General features: G+C 44.9%; 1 protein-coding gene across 1 annotated transcript in view; it reads right to left on the reverse strand.

The window, feature by feature from the left end:
• The window catches only part of LOC149335570 (immunomodulatory peroxidase-like), a 51,081-nt gene that overhangs the window by 23,412 nt on the left and 6,923 nt on the right, over positions 1–20,746 (reverse strand). The window contains exons 3-6 of the mRNA XM_089553972.1: positions 7,649–7,790; positions 6,325–6,557; positions 4,105–4,302; positions 1,206–1,340 (exon numbers count right to left, since the gene is read on the reverse strand). Of these exons, the coding sequence (XP_089410098.1) occupies positions 1,206–1,340; positions 4,105–4,302; positions 6,325–6,557; positions 7,649–7,790 (708 nt within the window). The remainder of the gene's footprint in view (positions 1–1,205; positions 1,341–4,104; positions 4,303–6,324; positions 6,558–7,648; positions 7,791–20,746) is intronic.

A 20,746-nucleotide genomic window follows, 5' to 3' on the forward strand; every position in this document is an offset into this window, starting at 1 on the left:
TTCCTGACATTGCTTTACCAAGCAACGATTTCATAAAAGAAGTGTGTGCTCAACTTTCCAAAGGAAACAGGTATACCAGACCAACAAAAAAAAATGGCTGAGGCTTAGCTAAGGTAAAGCCTAGTCAGATTCGAAGCCTAGTCAGATTCGAAGCATATTGATGGCTAGGCTTGGTAATACATGGCTTTCCTTGGTTGACGTTCATCCCGCTCTTCATCGGTCTCTGTGGCACGCTGAAGCTTTCGCTTCTCGTTCAAATCAGCCCTGCTTCTAGGTGGCATCCCAACACCTGGCCGCCTCGTAAGTGCCCGGAGAGCGAGGCAAGCTCAGCTTTATACCGCTGCTGTAGCGTCACGTGGTCAGCTGCAGCGCCTCTGATGTGGAGCCTCCACCGCCGCGGCCGACCGCGCGAGCCGGCAGACCATCTCTCCTCTGCTGCGACGTCATGTTGTCACGTGGTGTCACGTGGTCACGCTAAAGGTCAATGGTAGCTCCACCGCCGCGCTCGACGGGCTGTAGTGTAGCTCTAGTAATATGCTTCGCATAAAAAAGGTGCGCGAAAGGAAAAAGACGTTCAAATTGCTTTGTGCACATCCTCTGCCGGCAGCAAAAAGTACGGACAGATGCAGTGTTCTTATGGCAATCCTAGAAAACACACAAGTGACTCTGATCGCGTACTTTACTGTCAGCGTCCGAATGGTACTCGGGGCTTTTCGCATATGTACGCTACAAATTGTTCAATAAGAAGTTTGGGGCTCTCTTCTATAAAAAGAAATTGTTTCCTGCACAGTTCTCGTGCAAGATACGAAATTGTAAATCGTCCACGGCAAGCGCGTGGCTTCCCTGTTCTGACCTTATGTACGCAAGCGTCACAACGAGCAGCCGCATTGGCTCAGTGGTTATGGCGTTCGGCTCCTGAACCGAAAGACGCGGGTTCGATTCCGGCCACGGCGGTCTATTTCGATGGAGGCGAAATTAAATGCCCGTGTACTGTGCGATGTCAGAGCACGTTAAGGAACCCCAGGTGGTCGAAATCTCCTGAGCCCTTCACTACATTGTCCCTCATAGCACCCGCGATACATCAGTGGTGCTGGTGAGACCCAATCTAGGGTCTCAATCTACTCTGTCCCTCATAGCCTGAGTCACTTTGGGACGTTAAACCCCAATAAACCAATAAAGCAAGTATCACAACGGAAGGAGCTTACCCATCTGACATCGACAGCATGGCAGGGAGCGAGTGAAATTGAGAGAACTGCGATTGAACTGGGCGTAAAACGGATCTTCCGGGGGAACATCGATGTTGAAGCTCTCGGTGCCGTTTGGGAATCCGCTCCGGGCGCCTGGGAAAGGAGAAATTAAGCACGCAGCCCAGCACAAGTCAACGGCAGCTGCAATAACCGTACTCTCGCGACAACAGTAATAGCACAAGTCTTGACTTTAACACAATCTGAATAGCGGAATTGTGTATTGCTCTCTGGATCTTTTCCAGTCCAATTCTACCAAAAATACGAGCTCAACTATGGAGCAGATGGTGGCGACACCGGCGCGGTCATGTCGGCGCCACTCAAGCTCTGTGTTTAGAGTAATTATCACCTGACAAAGCTGTCGATGAGGGAAACGTTTAGTTCCAAAACGCTGCATTTTCATTCCAGGCAGGAAAAGATTTCCATCGTACAACGCTGAGCACCTCGTTCAGTTTGATGAAACATTATTTTCCACCTTTTTTTTTTTTGTACAGTGAAGAAAGCGTCGCTTAGTTTTACACCGAAGTAAACAAGAAAGTAGCTTTTAAAACTGCGCACAATTTCAGCCACTTTTCTCAATTAGAGTTTCCGCCCTCTTGTAAAATTTGCAGCTCCCTGAACCACGAAGTTGTGCAATATATGAGTTGGTATGATCATTCAGAATTGTGTTGGATGTTTATCACTGGCGGAATCTTAAGCAAGGACTCAGAAAAAAAATATGATACAGGCTATGCACGTGGCAAAGCCACCAGCGGCCACATTTTCTAACAAGTGTTTCGGGACTTATTCTCGTGCTTCCTTGCCGTTGGTAGGCCGCTCCTTTAAATCCACAGCCGTGGAATCATATTTCGCATTTAGCGGTCGGTCATGACTTCACATGCCGCAACTAAAAAAAAAATTAATCGAGAAGGTAATCGTTACAAAATACTCTCCCTAAGCAATGAGGACTGCTTTAGTGGAGGTCCTAAAAATAAAATTTCGGAGAATGTTCACCGCATTAGAGTCAGTGCTAAAGCACGGATTTTTGCGACGCAGAAGACCGCGATGAGCGGGCATTGGAATTGTGGAATTGTGTACTGCTCACTGCACTTTTCCAGTCCAATCCCACCAAAAATAGGAGCTCAACAACGGAGAAGATGGTGGCAACGTCGGCGAGGTCTTGCCGGCGCCACTCAAGCTCTGTGTTTAGGGTGATTATCACCTGACAAAGCTGTCGATGAGTGCAGCGTATAGTTCCTAAATGCTGCATTTCGTGAGGTGAAAATTTCCCGCATTTTACACGCAGGAAAAAATTTCCATCATACAACCCAGAAAACATCGTTCAGTTTGATGAAAAACAATTTTCCCCCCTTTTTTTTTTTTACAGTGAACAAGGCTTCGCTCAGTTTTACACAAAGTAAACGAGAAAGTTGTTTTTAAATCTGCCCATAATCGTAGCCGTTCTTACTGAGAGTTTCCACCTGTTCTTAAGCTTGTGAAATGTGTAGCTCCCGAAACCACAGAGTTCTGCAATATATCATTTATTATCCTCATTCAAAATCTCATGAGACGAGACGTTTCTCAGTAGCGGAATCTACAGCAGTGACTGAAAAAAAAAGCTGGTTTTCCCACGGCGATGCCACACCAGAGGTCGCATTTTGTAACAAGTGTTGTGTGATTTATACTTTTGCTTCCTTGCCATTGGTGAGCCGCTTGTTTACAACCACAGCAGGGGAATGACAATTCTCCTTTAGCTGCCAGTCATGACATCACATGCCGTAGCTACCAGTAGCAGAACGACAAAAAAAAATTAATCGAGAAAAGAATCCTTAGAGAACACTTTCCCTAGGCAATGAGGGCTGCTTTAGTGGAGGTCTCAGGAATAAAATTAAAATGTTCACTGCATTAGAATCAGTGCTAAAACACGCATTTTCGCTACGTAGACGACCACGACAGCGGGTAGTGGCGCGGGACGAAGCGCTTGCGATAGGCGAATGGACAACGATGTTCAGCATTCATGGACAAAAATTTTGAAAACTGAAAAACTGTCAGATGCTTTTCTTGAAATATTGAAGGCAGTGGTCCATTCTTTCGATATGTAACAAAATCTTTCTTTCATGATGTCTCCATCGCTCGCATCGAGCAGTAAAGACTGCCATAAAAAACCAATGGGGAACGTTTTTGACGATGGCAAAAACGTTAATAGCAAAAAAATGGAAGCCTGCCGACGGGAGATCCGCGGACAGATTGATTGTTGTAGTGAAAGCTTACAATATAGAAAAGAGAGAAAGCTGTTTAAACAAAAAAAACAAGGACGTTAATATTCGCTGACATGCTACTCTGCGTAGGGGAGGGATTAGGGGAGTAAAGATGGAAGAAGGGTGCTAGAAAAGAGTGCGTTGCTTGAAGAGGGTTGTGACGCAATAACTCTGTCTTCTTTCCATGAAACCGAAGTCAAGATCTGTGCATGTACAGAGGGGTGATTAAGTGTTCGTTCAATTTAGAGTTGATCTAAAACAAACAGCAGCGTCTAAGTAGGCAAATAAGTATATCATTGAACGTCGCTGCGCCCTGTGGCAGCCTAAAGGACCTAACATAGAGTCCACTGTGAGTGGCACTTGGGTGACTGACTGCATGCGTTCATAGTGCGCACCTTGGTTGGCGTACGCTGTACATTCGAAGAGAATATTGAGTTCTGTCTCAATTGCGCTCATAAAGATTTTCCCGCTCAAAATAGCTTTTGTCCCGAATTGTTGGGTGTGGCGACAACGGACGATTCTGCTCGGAGCTTTGTTCCCATTTTGCTAAACCTATCGGTTTAGCGCTTACGCACTAAAATCTCGACCGCCTGGGATTCGTCAATGAATCGCAGGGCACGCACCTACAAACGTCTCGAGCGGAGGAAGTGTCCTCGATGGTGTGAACGACATGTCATGGTCCAGGAACTGTCCGAAGGCCATGGCCAAGTGCGTGAGCTGCTTGTCCGGCACATCCTTCTCCGGGTGCAGCTTGTGGGAGACCAGCCTGGCGCTGGGAAGCGCGTTTCCACTGAGGCCTTTTGTCCTCGGCTCACTGATGCCTGCAAAGACGAGGAAAGAGTAGCGTCATGACATGAAAACACGCGCCATTTACGTCGACTTGCTCTCCCTCTTGGCGCTTTAGCCATGTTGACACTTGAGCCCTGAGGCAGCCAAGCCATACTTCTAGCCTAACTCTGGACAATACGGTGGCGAATACAGGATGTTTCACCTAAGACTTCACACTTTTTAAAAACAGGATTTTTGATCTAATTCCACAATTAAAACAAATTATTCATTAAAAGTAAACTACTCGCAACGCGTTACGTACAATTCTGCTCACGTAATAACACCTATATGTGAGTAATTTTTTTACAGTTATTAGGAAGTGCTTGTTAGTGTACTTATAGTATTCATTGGAGATAACATGGACATTGTCGCATTTCTCTTTTACTGAAATACAAAAACACCTCGGCAGCCACAGCCAGAGTCGAACCCGTGACCTCCTCTTGGTCAGCAGGTGAACGCCGGTGCCACTAACCCGCCGTGGCGGATATTCCTTCAAAGCGCACTGTCACGAATTCGCGACACACCGTTTGCACGCCCTATAATCATTATAAGTTGGAGCTTGGATACAAATTTTGATAATGGCATGTTCTGAGTGCCCAGCGATTTCCGACCAAAATGTTCGGCTTCACTCTGAGGAGGCTGTCAGAAGAAAAAGGGGACGCGGATAGGCAGCTTCAATCCAGCGTGCAGCATTTCGTCAGCCCTCATTTTCTCCCTTTCTTCCTTTGTTTCTTTCTCTCTTTCTTTCCTTATTTCTTACTTTCTTCCTTTCTTTCTTTCTTCCTTTCCTTCTTTCTTTTCTTCTTTCTTTCTTTCTTTCTTTCTTTCCTTCTTTCTTTCTTTCTTTATTTATTATTAGAGACAATTATTATTAGAGACAATCCAAGAACAGATTGCCTCGGGAGGCATGACAAAAGGCCCGAAAAAGAGCTTGACGTGGCTATGCCACCTTGGCAGCATTCGCAGCCGCATAATCTGACGTCATTTCACGTAATTCAGACACAATACATTTCGTGACAACAAAAATAGTTGTAACAATCAACGTCTATTTAAAATGTCTAATTTTCAGTAAAGAAAAAAGAAAGAAGCAAAGGCGGAATATGCACATAAAACACTATTTTTATAGTGGAACAGCGGTTTTGTACCAAACGAAAATAAAGCTGAAACAGTGCACTACACTGATATAAAGAAAGATGGATTAAACAGTAATTTCTGAGCTCGCAAATTCTGAAAGAAATGTTGCGTTTGCTTTTTCTTAAATTCGGTTGAGGAGACTCTATCTTGCAGGAGATTCAGTATATCAGGGTATTCATTCACGAGTTCTGGAATTAGTGATGTTCATCTCTGTAACTGTAAACCATAACTTGTACGTGATTTGGCCTTAACTATTACATTCAATCTTAGCTCGTATGGTATCTGCTTAGCAAGATATTTTTCTCGAAACGACGCACTGTTCATTCTCTGCTGGCGTAGGGTTTCCAGTGAGAGCTCAAGTTTGAATAGTTGTTTCATCAGCAGAATGTTATATCGGGTGAACTACAGAAGAATGCTTTCTGTAAAAGAAACGTTGCCTATTGCCCGTAGGACTCGCTTTTGTAAAGACAACAGTGAGTTTAGGTTTGTCTCGGTTCTTGTTAACCACACCAAAGAATAGTACAGAAGAGGTGCTGCCGGAAAAATGGAAGATATTTGTTGAAAAAAAATTGCCTGCCACTTGGTTCGAAGCCGTTGTGTCCACCTTTCACACAAACCAGACAAGCTACACAAAACGGACCAAACGATAATTGTCGCTGAATGGAAGCATGCATATTTCTCAAATTCTAGAGGTGCTAACTAATTTGTGATCTGGGTTCGAATGTGGGCACATACTATAGCTAGCAGTGCGTGGAGGGAATCATCTAATTTATTGATCCCATCATAGTTTCGGCATTAAACGGTTAAGTGATACGCATGAAAGCAGTCCTGGCGATGCTCAAGCGCTAGCTCCCCCCCCGCATTGGACTCTGTCGGCTCACCGTCTTGGTAGCCAGCGGGCAGGAGCCTCCGCTCGCACGAGTAGGCCTGTCCCCACTGGGGATTCTCCAGGTTGTTGCAGCTTCCGTCGGGCTCTCGGTACGGCTTGCGCGGGTCGCAAGAAGTGGGAGTCTGAACGGGGCAGAAACCGCACGACTCCTTTCCTTTCTTCCCCAGCAGGCGGTTGATGTGATCCAGCACCGCTTTGACAGCGTCTTTGCCGTATTTGCCAATTCTGATGTGAAAGCAGAACAACGAGGTGTAAGACGCAGCTGCAGCTTTATCAAGGTTGGCAATTGTAAAAGACGCCGCTGGCGGTAAGCTGCAAGTCGCATTTATTTATGGTTGTTGGTTGGTTCGTTTAGGGGGTTTAACGTCCGAAAGCGACTAAGGCTATGAGAGACGCCGTAGTGGAGGGCTCCGGAAATTTCGACCACCTGGGGTTCTTTAACGTGCACTGACATCGCACAGTACACGGGCCTCTAGAATTTCTCCTCCAAAGAAATTCAACCGCCGCGGCCGGGATCGAACCCGCGTCTTTCGGGTCAGCAGCCGAGCACCATAACCACTGAGCCACCGCGGCGGCCTTATTTATGGTTGTGTACTGGGAGACGGGACATGAGCGGAACAAGGAGTGTCAGATGGGGCGGTATGTAAATTGGCAATTGCATTTCAAAAAAAGGGAGACACTTTAGCTCCACCTTTCATAATGTTCATAATTTAGAATTAGGAAGAATTGCTTTCAAGAAATAATTACCAAGCCAGATGTTTGTTTTTTTTTGCTAGGTATCGCAGTCATTTTCACGGCAGCGTTACCATTCCCATGCGCGTACAGTACTCCCCCATATGCTAGACACGGCTGCTACCTATGTATGCTGGAAGATCATTTATTCAACATCCCAGCGTCCATTTAAAAAATGTCGAAGCCTTCAGCGTGGGCCCAGCGTCCGACATTAATGCCAAAAAGACACCCGTTCAATTCCCACGCTAAGGTCCCTCGCTTCTAAAGCGTACTTTCCAACTTGTCCTAGGATGAAACGACAGCACCAAGAACAACTTTTAAAAGAACTTCAAAACTATCCATAAATGATTGACAACACTCCTCCAGATTAAGCACTAGCCATCGGCTAGTTTCCATGCGCTGTCTTTGGCACTGTGCGCTTGGAGACCACATTCCGATAAAGGCTTAATTTCGAGTAGAAGTTTGAATGTTAAAAAATTTGATTCTGGTACGAGAATCGATAAAAGTTGGAATCGATGAAAACGCAACGGCTGGGTTGCAACTAATCTCCAACTGAAATGTCGCCACTGCACATTTTCGCTCACCTGCGTAGAATCGAGCGCAGAAGCCCTTCGGTGACGGCTCCCATCTGTCCGCTTTGTGCCTCGTTTAGCAGGGACAGCCGACTTCGATGCTGACTATTAGCGAATGGGCACTTCCCGGACAACCCTGGGATGCGCCCCGGCACTGGAAGGTAACAAACCACACCGCTCTTTAAAAAGTAAAGAAATAAGTAGAGGCCTTTTATAAGCATAACGAGCTGGTTTCTTAAATATTTGTTTTACGTACTCTAAAGCTCCACACTACTGGGGAAGTGAGTGGGGGAGACAAGACCGGGAATGACTAAATAGCAGAATGGCCTCATGAATAAAATCTTGAAAAAGGGCACGAACAGGTAAGAATGCAAATATTTTTGAAATGAAGAAAATCACAAAAACTACACCGCCGAAACAAATAAAAACGCGCCAGAGTCAGTACACCGAAACCTCTGAGATGAGGCAAATCTGCACAAGACGGCAGCGAAAATCACCTTCTTCAGGTATCAAAATGAAATCTAAAATTAGCATATTTACTCGCGCAGTGACGAGAAAAATTTTGACTAGACACACAAGCTCCGAATTAAGTGCATGACGCCATAGCTTTAATGTGTTAATGTCCATATATTCGAAATTGGTCATTCTCGACTTTAAGTTCATAGATCACTGAGAGTCCTCGTACCCCTCATGGCGCAGTGGTGCAGCGGTTAGGCGGTGCGCCCCTGCACTGCAATGCCAGGTGCTGCCACCGGTGATGCTCGTGCAATCCAGGTTGCTCTTTCCGAGCAACCTTTCGAATCTAATCGTTGATTTAACTGTCATCTGCCACGGCGGGCACTTTGCTCACAATCCAATGGGCAGGTTGTGATGACGTCACAGAATAACGTGACCTAAGTAGCCCACCGAGGTAGCTTCCCTAGGGAGTTTTCCTGGATTTTTTCTCTCACGGCCAAAGGCGGCGATGACGCCGACTTTTCTTCGACACGAAGCCCTTAACGCTCTCCCTTTAAAATAGTGTAACCAACGACTGCACAAAAAACTGGACAAGTTACAGCTGCGGAAAGGCGGTTCGCTGATAATTAATGTTAATTCATCTATTTCATTCATCCGCTGCCGTTGTTTACGATAGTCGTCTACAGAAGACGCTACCTGCGTCGTACCCCTATGGTGGCTCGCATTAAATATACGGCAACAAGTAAGCTTAATAAGAATTAGGAAAAAAACATATCCTTAATGTGAGCGTGCGTTTGCACAAACATTTTCTTAATTTTCTTAATTTGTGAAAGTCCAGCAGCTTTAAGGACTGGTATGTTATTCTTTAAATACGCAACAAGGTTGAAGGGACACTATGGACAAACGGGTTTTCCAGCATCAGTGCGGTACCATTCTAATCGGTACCACGTTCTAATCACAAAGACATGAGGCTCATAAAAAAGACCAAAGAACTTAATACAAGTTCCGCCATCAATGGCTGATTTCGCAACTAAAATGCGTGCGTCGACACGGAATTTTAAACTCGGATCCCGGAGGCTACGCTAGTCCGCCGTTCACATGAAAACGGTAGCAACCCGTCCTTTTCGGTGAGGACGTCACGAATTGGATTCAACGGACGGGAACATTTTTAAATCCGTGTTTCTGGGCAATAAATGCGTCATTTGAGCCGGAAAAATGTCGGCAAAGCCAAAAAGAGCTGAGAATCAGTTTGGGTTCAGGACAATAGTTAACTGGAGTTGTCGTCAGTTTTCCTTTAAGTCTATCAAGAAGCCAAGAAGCGAGATATACAGCCTCCACCAGTATTCAGACAAGAGAGCCGTGCAGATGTGTTGAATTTTTGTTGAGGCAAAACGGTAAGCACGGGCTCGACGAGCCATTTTACGCGCATAAGCTTACATGATAAGCTGCGCTCGAACTCAAAGAATAGGGCTTGCCATATAAACACGACAAAGAAATAACCCTAAACACTGCCAGTTTTCGCATTCGCATGGAGGGGAGGAACGCCATTGGGCGTTGTTTATAACGTACAACAGATAATACAGTCTTCGTCAAAAGTAAGGAGTCCAAGTTGTTTACGTATACGATTCTTAGTTGTACTTTTGTAGCATCCATGGATGTCCTAATGTTCAGAAGGGCAACTACAACAATCCTTCACACTTTTGAGCAATTTCGAATGCTGGGGATACGTAACGAGCCGCACAGCATGACTGTGAAGCGAAACCTATTGGAATTTAGACACTCGAAAAAGTCTGCACATTCTTAACAACACCCGTTCTCAGGGCAAGTGCCGTCTGCCCGGCTAGCTCGCATATCATTCCGAATCGCCCTCACCTCAACGAGGGCGGTTTTGGTTAGGTCTTGCTAGGGTTCTACTAGGTCTTGCGACGACGACGATGGCTAAGCCTTAATCTCAGAGAAAAATTCACGTGAGTTTGACGAACATATTACAATTGGTTCTCTTCACTGGTGAGTCGCAGCCAAAGTCCTAAACTAAAGCCTGTCAGCATTTGAGTTTTGTGCCGGGAGGCCCGTTGTCGTCAGACTGAGGACTCAGTGCAGCCGTCGTTGTCATATCTCGGTCCAGCAAGAATGCGAGAAGTTTGGGAGCTTTAATAATGCGAAAGCGTCATTGGATGGCTCATCGGCACTAAAACCCAGTGTTCCACTAAAAGTATCGCCGTTACAAAAGCTGCGATTGGTCTAAACAGTGTGGCATCATAAAAGGCTGGAAAGTACGAAATGTTAACCAGTAATAGTCAGTACTGGGTTTTAAATTCAGCTGAGCCCAGAGCAACGAGCTGTTGGGAAAAAAATAAAAACAGCGGTGACGTTAAGGGACAGGTTGTAGGCTGGGCAGCCTAAAAAGAATAAAAAATAATAATGCTAAGGAACAGGAAGTCATCAGGATTGCTCAAGAACAAAGAGGAGTCAGATTCGGCAGTCGCTGCTAAATCAGAACGGCGTTAATCGGTGACCTGTCGGAGAAGCCTCTATTCTGCAGTGAACGTAGCTGGGATGATGATGACAATGATGAGAGTGATGGCTTGTTCCTTGCCGTTAGCTTTGCCTCACTACGTAGTGTTAGTTTAGCTTGGTTGGTTGGTTGGTTTATGGGGTTTAACGTCCCAAAGCGACTAAGGCTATGAGAGACGCCGCAGTGGAGGGCTCCGGAAATTTCGACCACCTGGGGTTCTTTAACATGCACTGATATCGCACAGTACACGGGCCTCGAATTTCTCCTCCAAAGAAATTCAACCGCCGCGGCCGGGATCGAACCCGCGTCTTTCGGGCCAGCAGCCGAGCACCATAGCCACTGAGCCACCGCGGCGGCTGTTAGTTTAGCTGCTCTAATAAAGTCAGTTACACGCCCTTAGGGTTGCAGTATGACAGGTGTTGTGCGTGTGCTACGTTTGCGCAGTAGCATTCAACGTTCATGAAACGAAGTCTACATCTACATGAACAGATAAAAAAAAAGGCAACAGATGGGCACATTTTATCCATGTAGCAGATGGTTTGTTGCGGGAGCTTCTAAGAGGTGACAGGAATAGTTTGCGGAATAGGGCTCTGATTTATGTAAAGTCGTTTCCAACTGCGAAGCTTCCACAACGGTGTCATGCTCAATTACTGCACAGCCACTTCGCTGACGAGGAACAACTGTCAGGTGTTAGTTAGCGGTTTATTCCATGAAATATCGAGGAGAAGGATGCGGGCTTTCGAAACCAGTTTATTATCCCCAGTATTTTATTTTGGCAGGACGATGAAAGACAGAGCATGGAACCGGCTGTCGAGTTAATTTATTCAACTAAACCAGAGGAAAAGGACAGACCTTTGCCGCAGTGACAGCATACTATTTATACCGCTCATTACAGCAATAGCACCGTTTTACAATTCAAGCAGGGGATGACCATAACATTGTGACTTATATTAGTAGTAATGTCGAAATCAGATTTTGTTAATGGCCGAAAAAAAAACACACAACGATGGCATAGAGCTTCAGCTCCCACCTCGCTTGCAGGAGGATCGCGGTTCGAATACCGATGACACGCAATTCCCTTTATGATAGATGAATAATACTAATAAAACATAAAACATCCGCTTGTAGACGGAACCGCATAGCCAGGCTTGAGGTGCGGCCTGACCTCAGTGACCACAGACAACAACGCCCACCTTCACCAGAAAAGGATTTTTTCCACCCTGATGTAGCAATTGGCCACCATTTTATATACGAATAGACCATTTAGGACAGGGTTAATTAGAGATATATTGGAGAGGCTATGAACTTGCAATTGGCGTAGTCACGCTGATGATTATGATGATGATGATAAATGTTCCAGCGTACGAAGAAATTCTGGCAGAAGGTTACTAACTGGTCTTTTCCTCGAGTTTTGAAAGTAAAAAAAAAAAAGAAAGAATTTTGCAAACTGCGCCTGCTTCACGTCGTACTGATTAATTCGTAAAATCAATTGCTTGTCACCTCCGACTATAACAGCTTGGTGCACGGCATACTCGTTTGCGGACGCCACTATGTAAATTTTTTTTCTCGAAGCTTTGACCCTGAGACTCAACTACGGGTCGTACGACTGTCCCGAAGATTCCGCCTGAATCCAAGGGCTGCTAGCCATCGTCTGTGACTGTTGTAAAGTTATTCTTTCCTTCCATACATACATGCATCCATTAATCAATCGAAGAGTACAGCGTATTGTTTTATTTTTTCAGGCTGGTCAAGCTGCAGACGCATTGTAGCCGTCGTTATACTTTGATCCAGCAAGAATACGAAACCTTTGGGAGCTTTAATGAAGCGAGAGCATTAGATTGTTCATCGACGCGAAAACCTGGCGTCACCCAATTAGCGGCGGCGTTGCGACACTCGCGACTGCTCGAAACGGGGTGACGTCATTAAAGTCAGGAAAATACTAAATGTTAATCAATGATAGTCAGTACTAGTACCTACCACTCCACCCGGTACAAGCGATTAGAACGCAATTAGAATTAGAATAGAATCGGAATAAAACTGAAACGAAATCGGAACAAAATTAAATGTAATCGTAATAGAATTGAAATGTTTTTGCATTACTCGCTTGTGAGTTCCTAAAGTGCCCTCGGTAAAATTTTTTTACAGCAGCAATGCAAATTTTAATGCCGTTAAACTCGCCCGTGCTGCCTGTGTAAAAGGACAAACGCTATTAGGCACCATGCACTTATTCTTGAAGCCCAAGCATAGAGGACAACAAAAACGTTTTAAATTAAACTGAGCCCAGCGTAACGAGCCGTTTGGAAAAGAAAATTATACCACTAACGCTAAGGGTCTTGTTTTTGGTTTGGTAGCCTAAAGATATTAAAAAATAATAATGCTAAGGCACGTAAACTAATGTGGGCAGTTAGAAAAGAAACAAGAATAATATTGCCCTGCCCGCACCGCCTAAAGCACAATGGGCTTGAAGCTAAGAGACATTGGCTAGATTGGGCAAGACAAAAAGAAATGAAAACAACAGCGCCTTGCCTGAAAATGATGCTAAAGCACAGAAACCCTTATTAAAATGCTCTATAGACAGTCTATAGACTTCTTATAGACTCTATTCTCTTCCTATAGACATATTCTTCTCTACTCATAGTCTATTCATAGTCTATAGACTATCTATAGCCAGAAGTCTACTAAAAGTGTATGGTAATAAATCTATAGATTAGGTACAGGCTGTCTATATCATTTGTGTACCCTTTAGACACTCCATAATATTTGTCTATAGAGAGTATGTAGACTATGTCGACAAAAGTTTTTCTATAGTCGGTTATATCTTGAGAATTCAGTAGAAGGGCTGTCTGCATAGAGAACTGAGGCATAGAGAATGCTCAGTGAGAGTGCTCAACGGTGGGTTTAGACTTCGTCTGGAAGACTAATCTCATCTAAATAAACAAATAAAAAGTTCATAGCGCGTCTCTGCTGGCTAAAAGGTCCTAACACCCAGTCGAGTGTTAGAGGCACTTGAGTGAGCGATCCTATAAGATGTTCATAATGTCCGCGCTCCTCAGCATACGCTCGGCATTCGAACAAAATATGCTTTCTACTAAGCCGCAGTTTTCGCAATACGGACTGTTCGCTTCACATAAAAAAAAAACTGTAAGGCTTTTGTAAATGCACCGCTTAGAAGAGTCAATGATAAAGAGCTTCCAGAACGCGAAGAAGTCTTAGTGACAGTCTTGACCATAGGTGCGGGTCGATGGAGTGCAGAAAATAGTGATAATGTGTCGGCAAGCTCCACAGCCAGTTTTTTTTTTTCTTCATGAGCGCTTCTTTTTGATAGTTGGGATGCCTCAGACCTCGTGAAGTAAATCTTGTAATTCCGGTGTTGATGAGAGTGTTGGCTTCTTGCCAAACCCTTTGCTTTGCTTGACTACATTACAGTCACGAAGTGAACAAGGGAGGGGAAAACTTAGGCTGCTTGCCAACGTTTCGACAAGCGAACTTGTCTTCGTCCGGATGAACATTTACTACGTAATGTTAGTTTAGCTGGTCTCATGACGTTAGTTACACGCGCTCACGATTGCAGTATGACAGATGATGCCCGTATGCCTCGATAAGTGGTCGGTCGAAAAAGTGGCCACTATGCAATGTTTCGCATTTTCTTACGGGATGGTTTTCTTTTTTTTTCATTACTGATCATTTCCACTGAAGCGTTAGCAGCTAACAATGAGGAAAAATAACGGCTCCCTTGACAGTGTTGTCGCGGTACAGACCACCAAAGGCTCTGCGCTTACGGGCTGCGTCAAAGCACAGTAGGAGCTGCGATTAAGACACGACAGGTGGAGCTTAGGGTCGCACCATAAACGATCCACATGGAGCACGCCGCCACACTTTCCAACGAGTGAACCAAAAAGAATGAAACGCAAGAGATAAAGCTCCATCGCTATGATTATTCTCTTTCTTTTTTACTCTAATGAAGCATGGATTATCCTTTTTCGTGTTCTTCCCTCGTTCGGAGAAACTAGCAGCTGATTCGCTCCTGCCTGCTCTCCCACAAAAGCACCAGCAAGGACTCCGTCGCTTTAATGCTTTGTTTTATACCGCTAACAGGCCCTGTTCATTAACGACAAAAAAACGAACACAAGTGCAGTTATCCTACGAAGTGTTGCACGTGTGAGCTATGTTAAACACCTATGGTTGCCGCCACGAGGTACTGAACTTGAGCGGAAACCCACTTCCTGAAAGGCAGAGCAACTGCGATAGCCCTACGCACGTCAGTGCGAGAGGAACGCGCGCATATTCCCATTAATTAACCGCTAACACTAGTTTTATACGCATTTGCTTCACCTGAAGGGAATTACAAAATGCTATATTTTCTCCCATGAGATACATCTGCACTGAAGCCGTCTTTTTCTTCCCAGCTGTATGCAATGTTTGAATGATAATGTATGACAGTGTATGTAATTTGCATGTTTTTATGACCGTATATGTACTCTTTAGAATATATAACGGCCTTCTATGATATTATTCATTTGTTCTTTGTTCTAATGGTGAATTATGAAAACATTCTTTTTATCGAATCTAGCACCTCTTTCTGATCTCTATAACCCATGTAGCTCAGGGGAAGGGAGCATTGTCGAGCAGCTACGCCACGGCTTTTTATCCCCTCCCCTCAGCCATGTGATATATATGCCTGAAATAAAAAAAAAACATTGAAACCTGGTAACCTTGAACCTCTGAGAGGCAAGCGTGCCGAAATTTCAAAAACATTATTCTTATGAAACTTGCGGCTCCGCAGTACGTATGATATGCTAATTGTTAAACAGATAATACTGGCCGGACGTGATGGCTCAGTGCTTTTGGCGCTAGACTGCTGATTTTAAGGTCGCGGGTTCAAACCCAGTCGCGGAGGACTCGTATTGGTCAGGGCGAAGTAAGTAAACGCCCGTTTTTTGCGCGATGTTCGCGCACCCTCAAGAACTCCTGCTGGTCGAAATTAATCCCAAGCCAACCACTACGCCGTCCCTTAAAGCCCAAGTGTCGCCTCTGAACGTTAAACCCCACACACGAATACCACTAGTACTGAGGACGTCCAGTTCCGACAGAAATGACAGCGAGACCATCAGACCGTCATATGTCACTTGGGGTATTTGCAAGGGTTTAAGCAACAAACTGCTACCTTTAAGTACAAATCACTATGCAGCAAATGTAGCGCTTACCACACTGATTTGTTTAGCCTTTTACTTTCTCCAAAGAGAGAGAAAGACTACTCATTCTTAATGAGAAGAATACAAATCGAGCTTAGAAAAGCTGAGCTTCAACTTCCAGCGTACCTCATTAAATACTCCCTCATAATACTTTTCTTTTAGCGTTTTCCTCATACGTGTCGATATAACGACCCATAGCAACTAAAATCTTGTTTAGTTTATTTAGTTTAGTTACTTGTTCAAAGTACTACTAAAGGCCCTCTTTCGAGGGCTCTCCACAAAGGGTGGGTTGGGGGGGGAAATATCACATGAAAATAATAGCAGTGATTGCAAGTAAACCACTAAAACTAAAAAGAAATGTATGGCAGCTCAATTCCGCGGGTGTATAATTAATCTCCACGACAGGAGCATCTGCATATCGCTAGAAATTAATGAATGGGACCAATAAGACTTTGTTTTGTTAGCTCTTATTCAAAGCACGTATTAAGTGGTTTGGTTTATGGGGTTTAACGTCCCAAAGCGACTAAGGCTATGAGAGACGCCGTAGTGGAGGGCTCCGGAAATTTCGACCACCTGGGGTTCTTTAACGTGCACTGACATCGCACAGTACACGGGCCTCTAGAATTTCTCCTCCAAAGAAATTCTAGCCACCGCGGCCGGGATCGAACCCGCGTCTTTTGGGTCAGCAGCCGAGCACCATAACCGCTGAGCCACCGCGTTGAAATTTAGTTTTTGAGACTCTGCAGTAATATTAGATGCCAAACTGTACATTTTCATACGCGATTTATCACTTTACGAAAAGCGAAGTGCGGCAAGGGGCACATTTTTATTAGCGAGGATGATCATACCATGGAACAATAGTTGCGGGTTCCTTAACTTATTCTTGATGATGCGGGGACTGATTATGAAGTTGTTAAAGACCGAAATACACGCATGTTTACGGCGGGAATACAAGTGTGGTAGTTGAGCGTGTGCTTTTAAAGATCTGGTACTTGTGTGATGAAAGTAATCAATAAATTCTGATTTTATTTAATGTCATTTATGACGTAAGTTGTATTGGTAATCCAGATGACAGATGCGCATAGTTTGGATTAAAGTGGTGAAGGCAAATTTGCAAATGAGGGTCAGAGAATGTTGGAGATTGTCTCTAAGCAAACCCAAGGAGCAGTTAACAGATGCAAGCATGAAATGAATGTGGTGATGCCAGGATAAGCCTAACCGCAAGGGGAATCCATGGTGCTCGCATGTATTTGTAAGCTCGATTGCTTCTCTAATAATCCTGTACGAGCTCTGAAACCGGCTTACGCGATATACCGCATCGTACTGATATCGAGGGTGCATCAGTCTATCGAACGATTCTCAAGTTCCAGCCGCCGCGGTGGCTCAGTGGCTATGGTGCTCGGCTGCTGTCCCGAAAGACGCGGGTTCGATCCCGGCCGCGGCGGTTGAATTTCTTTGGAGGAGAAATTCGAGGCCCGTGTACTGTGCGATGTCAGTGCATGTTAAAGAACCCCAGGTGGTCGAAATTTCCGGAGCCCTCCACTACGGCGTCTCTCATAGCCTCAGTCTCTTTGGGACGTTAAACCCCATAAACCAACCAACGATTCTCAAGTTTCAAAAACATGACGCCAGCTGACATTGGAGTGAACGTAGGTTCTTCGAAACCACCTTATCGCTGCGCTGCTGCGGGGATGAAAGCTTAAATTAAAAAATTTCATTTTAGACAAATTTGAAGGCCCAGAGATATGTGACATAGCGGAGAACTTCTTACTCCACGCCCCGAGAGATGGCACCACCTTCCGCTCGCCACCAGCAGCAGGAGAGGATGCTAGACGCCGCTCTGCCGTTCCCTTAGGCCAAAGATGGAGGTCACGGCTTTTAAAGGCACGCTCATGACAACTCTGTCCAATTTGTATTCTTAGCGAAAAAAACGACGATATGCCTGCTTATGGCTATGTTCTCTTTTGTCCAGGTCCAAACCATGCATTTATTCCTCAGAAAATTCCGGTTGGAAACTGAATTTTTTTTTTATTTTCTTCCTGCTCAATTCAAACTCCAGACGTTAAGTCCGAACATGTGTCCGTGATTACGAAATATATGTGAATGACAGTGCAGCCCAGCCTTAAGCATCGGCGCCCAGAAAATAGCTCACGGCGTCATCGTGCTTTGCTTGATAAAACTGCAGGCGTTGGGGATGCGTGTACAGTCGAACCTCGTTAAAACGAAAAGGTTTACAATGAAATAATGGATATAAGGAGGAATGACAATTCCCCATGAAAGCTAAGCCAACACGAGCTATAACGAATCTACGGCTATAACGATGTAATCATCGAACCCCTACAACTTCGTTAAAATGAGGTGGAACTTATTTCATTTTTGATCCTTTTCAGGGCATTTTCAAGAAATGTACCAACGTTGCCATTATTACGCGGTAAACTGTTGATGCAGGCCAACTCGTTTCTACGCAACAAACATTTAATGCTTTACGGATCAGCCCACATAAACATGTGGGTGCATTAAAATAAAAATTCATTTTTGTCTCGAGGCAAAAATGTGCATGTTCTGGCTCAGCTCACACGCTTTGTGAGGCTTTAGGAAATAAATTAGACTAGCTCATTCGGAAAAACGCCCAAGATTAGACCTCTCATCGCTTAACCAAAAGAGCGCATATTTCATGCCTTCTCAGATGGAGACCTCCTGATCGATGCAAGAAATTCGACGTTTACTTCCGCTTCGCCACGAGAATGAAACTGCTTTGCATTTTTTCATACCAAAGCATGGGTTTCCTCCAACTTCATGCATCCTCTCTGCTCTGGTGATAGTGTCATCAAGAAAAGACCAACCTATTGTGTGGGTTCATTTTAAGGAGGAAGCCTTTAATGTCTCATCGTTGTAAGCAGAAGTTGTCGTGAGAAATGTCACGCTTTTCAATTGGTCGAAACGGTCCTGACGTCACAGTGCGCGACATACATACGACACTGTCGTGGTCAGCCAGCACGAGACTGGCTTCGTCAGCTTAAAATTCCCGCAACATACACAACGGCTCTAGTCTTGAGAGCCACTCGGGAGGCTCCGCAGCTGCTTTTTGGATTGCAAGAAACCAGTCCATGCTTTCCCGAAAATAAATTCGGGCCGGTCGTGCGTCTTTGTCACAATGGTAGCCTGCCATTATGGAGCGCCATATACAGTGGAGGCCCAAGAGCATTATGAGATCAAAAGGTACCCCATCCTCATTATCAGTGCTTAAATAGCGAATTCCGTGCGCGTCAAGTGGTAGCTCTTTCTTTATGGTCCTTTGTAACACGTCCCAAAAATAAACCCCTTCCCAGCAGTGCAAAAAAACATGGTCTATTGTTTAAGGCTGTTTACAAATTAAGCAGTTCGATCCCCACGGTTAAAAAAAACTTCCCCTCTAGAAACTTTTTAACTGGTAACGTCCCGGTATGTAACTTAAAAAAGAAAGTCTTTACTCCTGGTGGCACCTGCATTTTCTTCACCCTTTTTAAAACATCCCCTCCCGGGCCTCCACTGTACAAGGCCCTGTACATGGGCTCTGGGAAAACAATATCACAAAGATCATTGTACAACTTTTTCCTTTTGCTTTTCCACAAATAATCGGTGGAAAAACGTGCCGAAAGAAACCGAACGCTTGCTACAATCTCTTTGTAGTAACCAAAAGTTCCACCAGAGAGCTCTTCTGTGGATACCACAAACTCCGGCAGCAATCGCCGCAGCTTCACTTGGCACACAGTGCGCAAGAACGGGTCTGTGACGTCGCGAAAAAACAAAAAACGGTTCACCAGCTGCCTTAAAAAGAGGTGCCCTAGCCCTAGCCCCCCATCTTTTACCCTCCGGAACAGGTTCGTTCTGCTACAACGTTCCCATTCGGACGCCCATATGAAAACTGCAAAAATCCTGTGTAGCTTCTGAACGTTCACACGCGAGCAATGCAAAACCTGCATCACATACCAGAGTTTGCTAATAAAAAAAAGATTGCAGACTGTAGCTCTGGCGAAAATTGAAAGGCTGGTGCCTTTCCATTTCCCAGCTCGGTCACGTGCGTCTTTAATTTGCTCTTTCCAATAGTCCTCGCTATCGCGATAAGCATCGAGCGGAACGCCCAAATACTTGCCCGGGGTCGTCGCCCACGGTACGTTGGCGAAATGGTCCGGGTGGGATGGCCACCATCCATGCCAGAGGCCAAGGCACTTGGACCAGTTAACCCCGCTACCTGTGACTTTGCTGAACACGCGTACACACCCGACAGCTTCACTTATGCTCCCCTGATCAACCGTAAATACTGCAACGTCATCTGCATAGGCCAGCAGCTTAACTTCAGCTGCTTGTAACCTAAAGCCATTAATACTATTGTTTTCTATGATTTTCATGCACAGCGTTTCGATGTAAATACAAAACAAGAGAGGGCTGAGGGGGCAGCCCTGACGCACCGAACGCTGCACGCTAATGGGGGCCCCCAAACTCTTGTTAACAATCAGTCTCGTCGTGCAGTTTCGATACGCCAGGGCTACACCCTTACGGATAACTGAACCGACGTTCACATGGTCTAAAACGGTAAACAAAATTTCATGAGAAACACAATCAAATGCCTTTTCAAGGTCAATCTGAAGCATCGCTACTCGCCCATTGATGTCGTCACAGCTTTCAAGCACACTGCGCGCTTTGTGAATGTTGGAAAAAATTGAGCGCCCTTTGATTCCACATGTGTGGTGGGGTCCAACAATATCCGATATCACTGTCTGCAGTCTACGCGCCAACACCTTCATAAAAATTTTGTAGTCCACATTAGTGAGTGCTATGGGTCGATACGCTGTAACCAATTGTTATTTCTCTATGTCATCCGTTTTAGGTATGAGCACTGTATGGGAGATCCCAAAAGACGGAGGCAATACGTTTATTTTATAGGCTTCATTGAAAATTGTACACAGC

This window comes from Amblyomma mixtum, chromosome 7 (assembly GCF_055824585.1).
Source record: "Amblyomma mixtum isolate Tamu chromosome 7, ASM5582458v1, whole genome shotgun sequence".
In the NCBI taxonomy this organism is placed as follows: Eukaryota; Metazoa; Arthropoda; class Arachnida; order Ixodida; family Ixodidae; genus Amblyomma; species Amblyomma mixtum.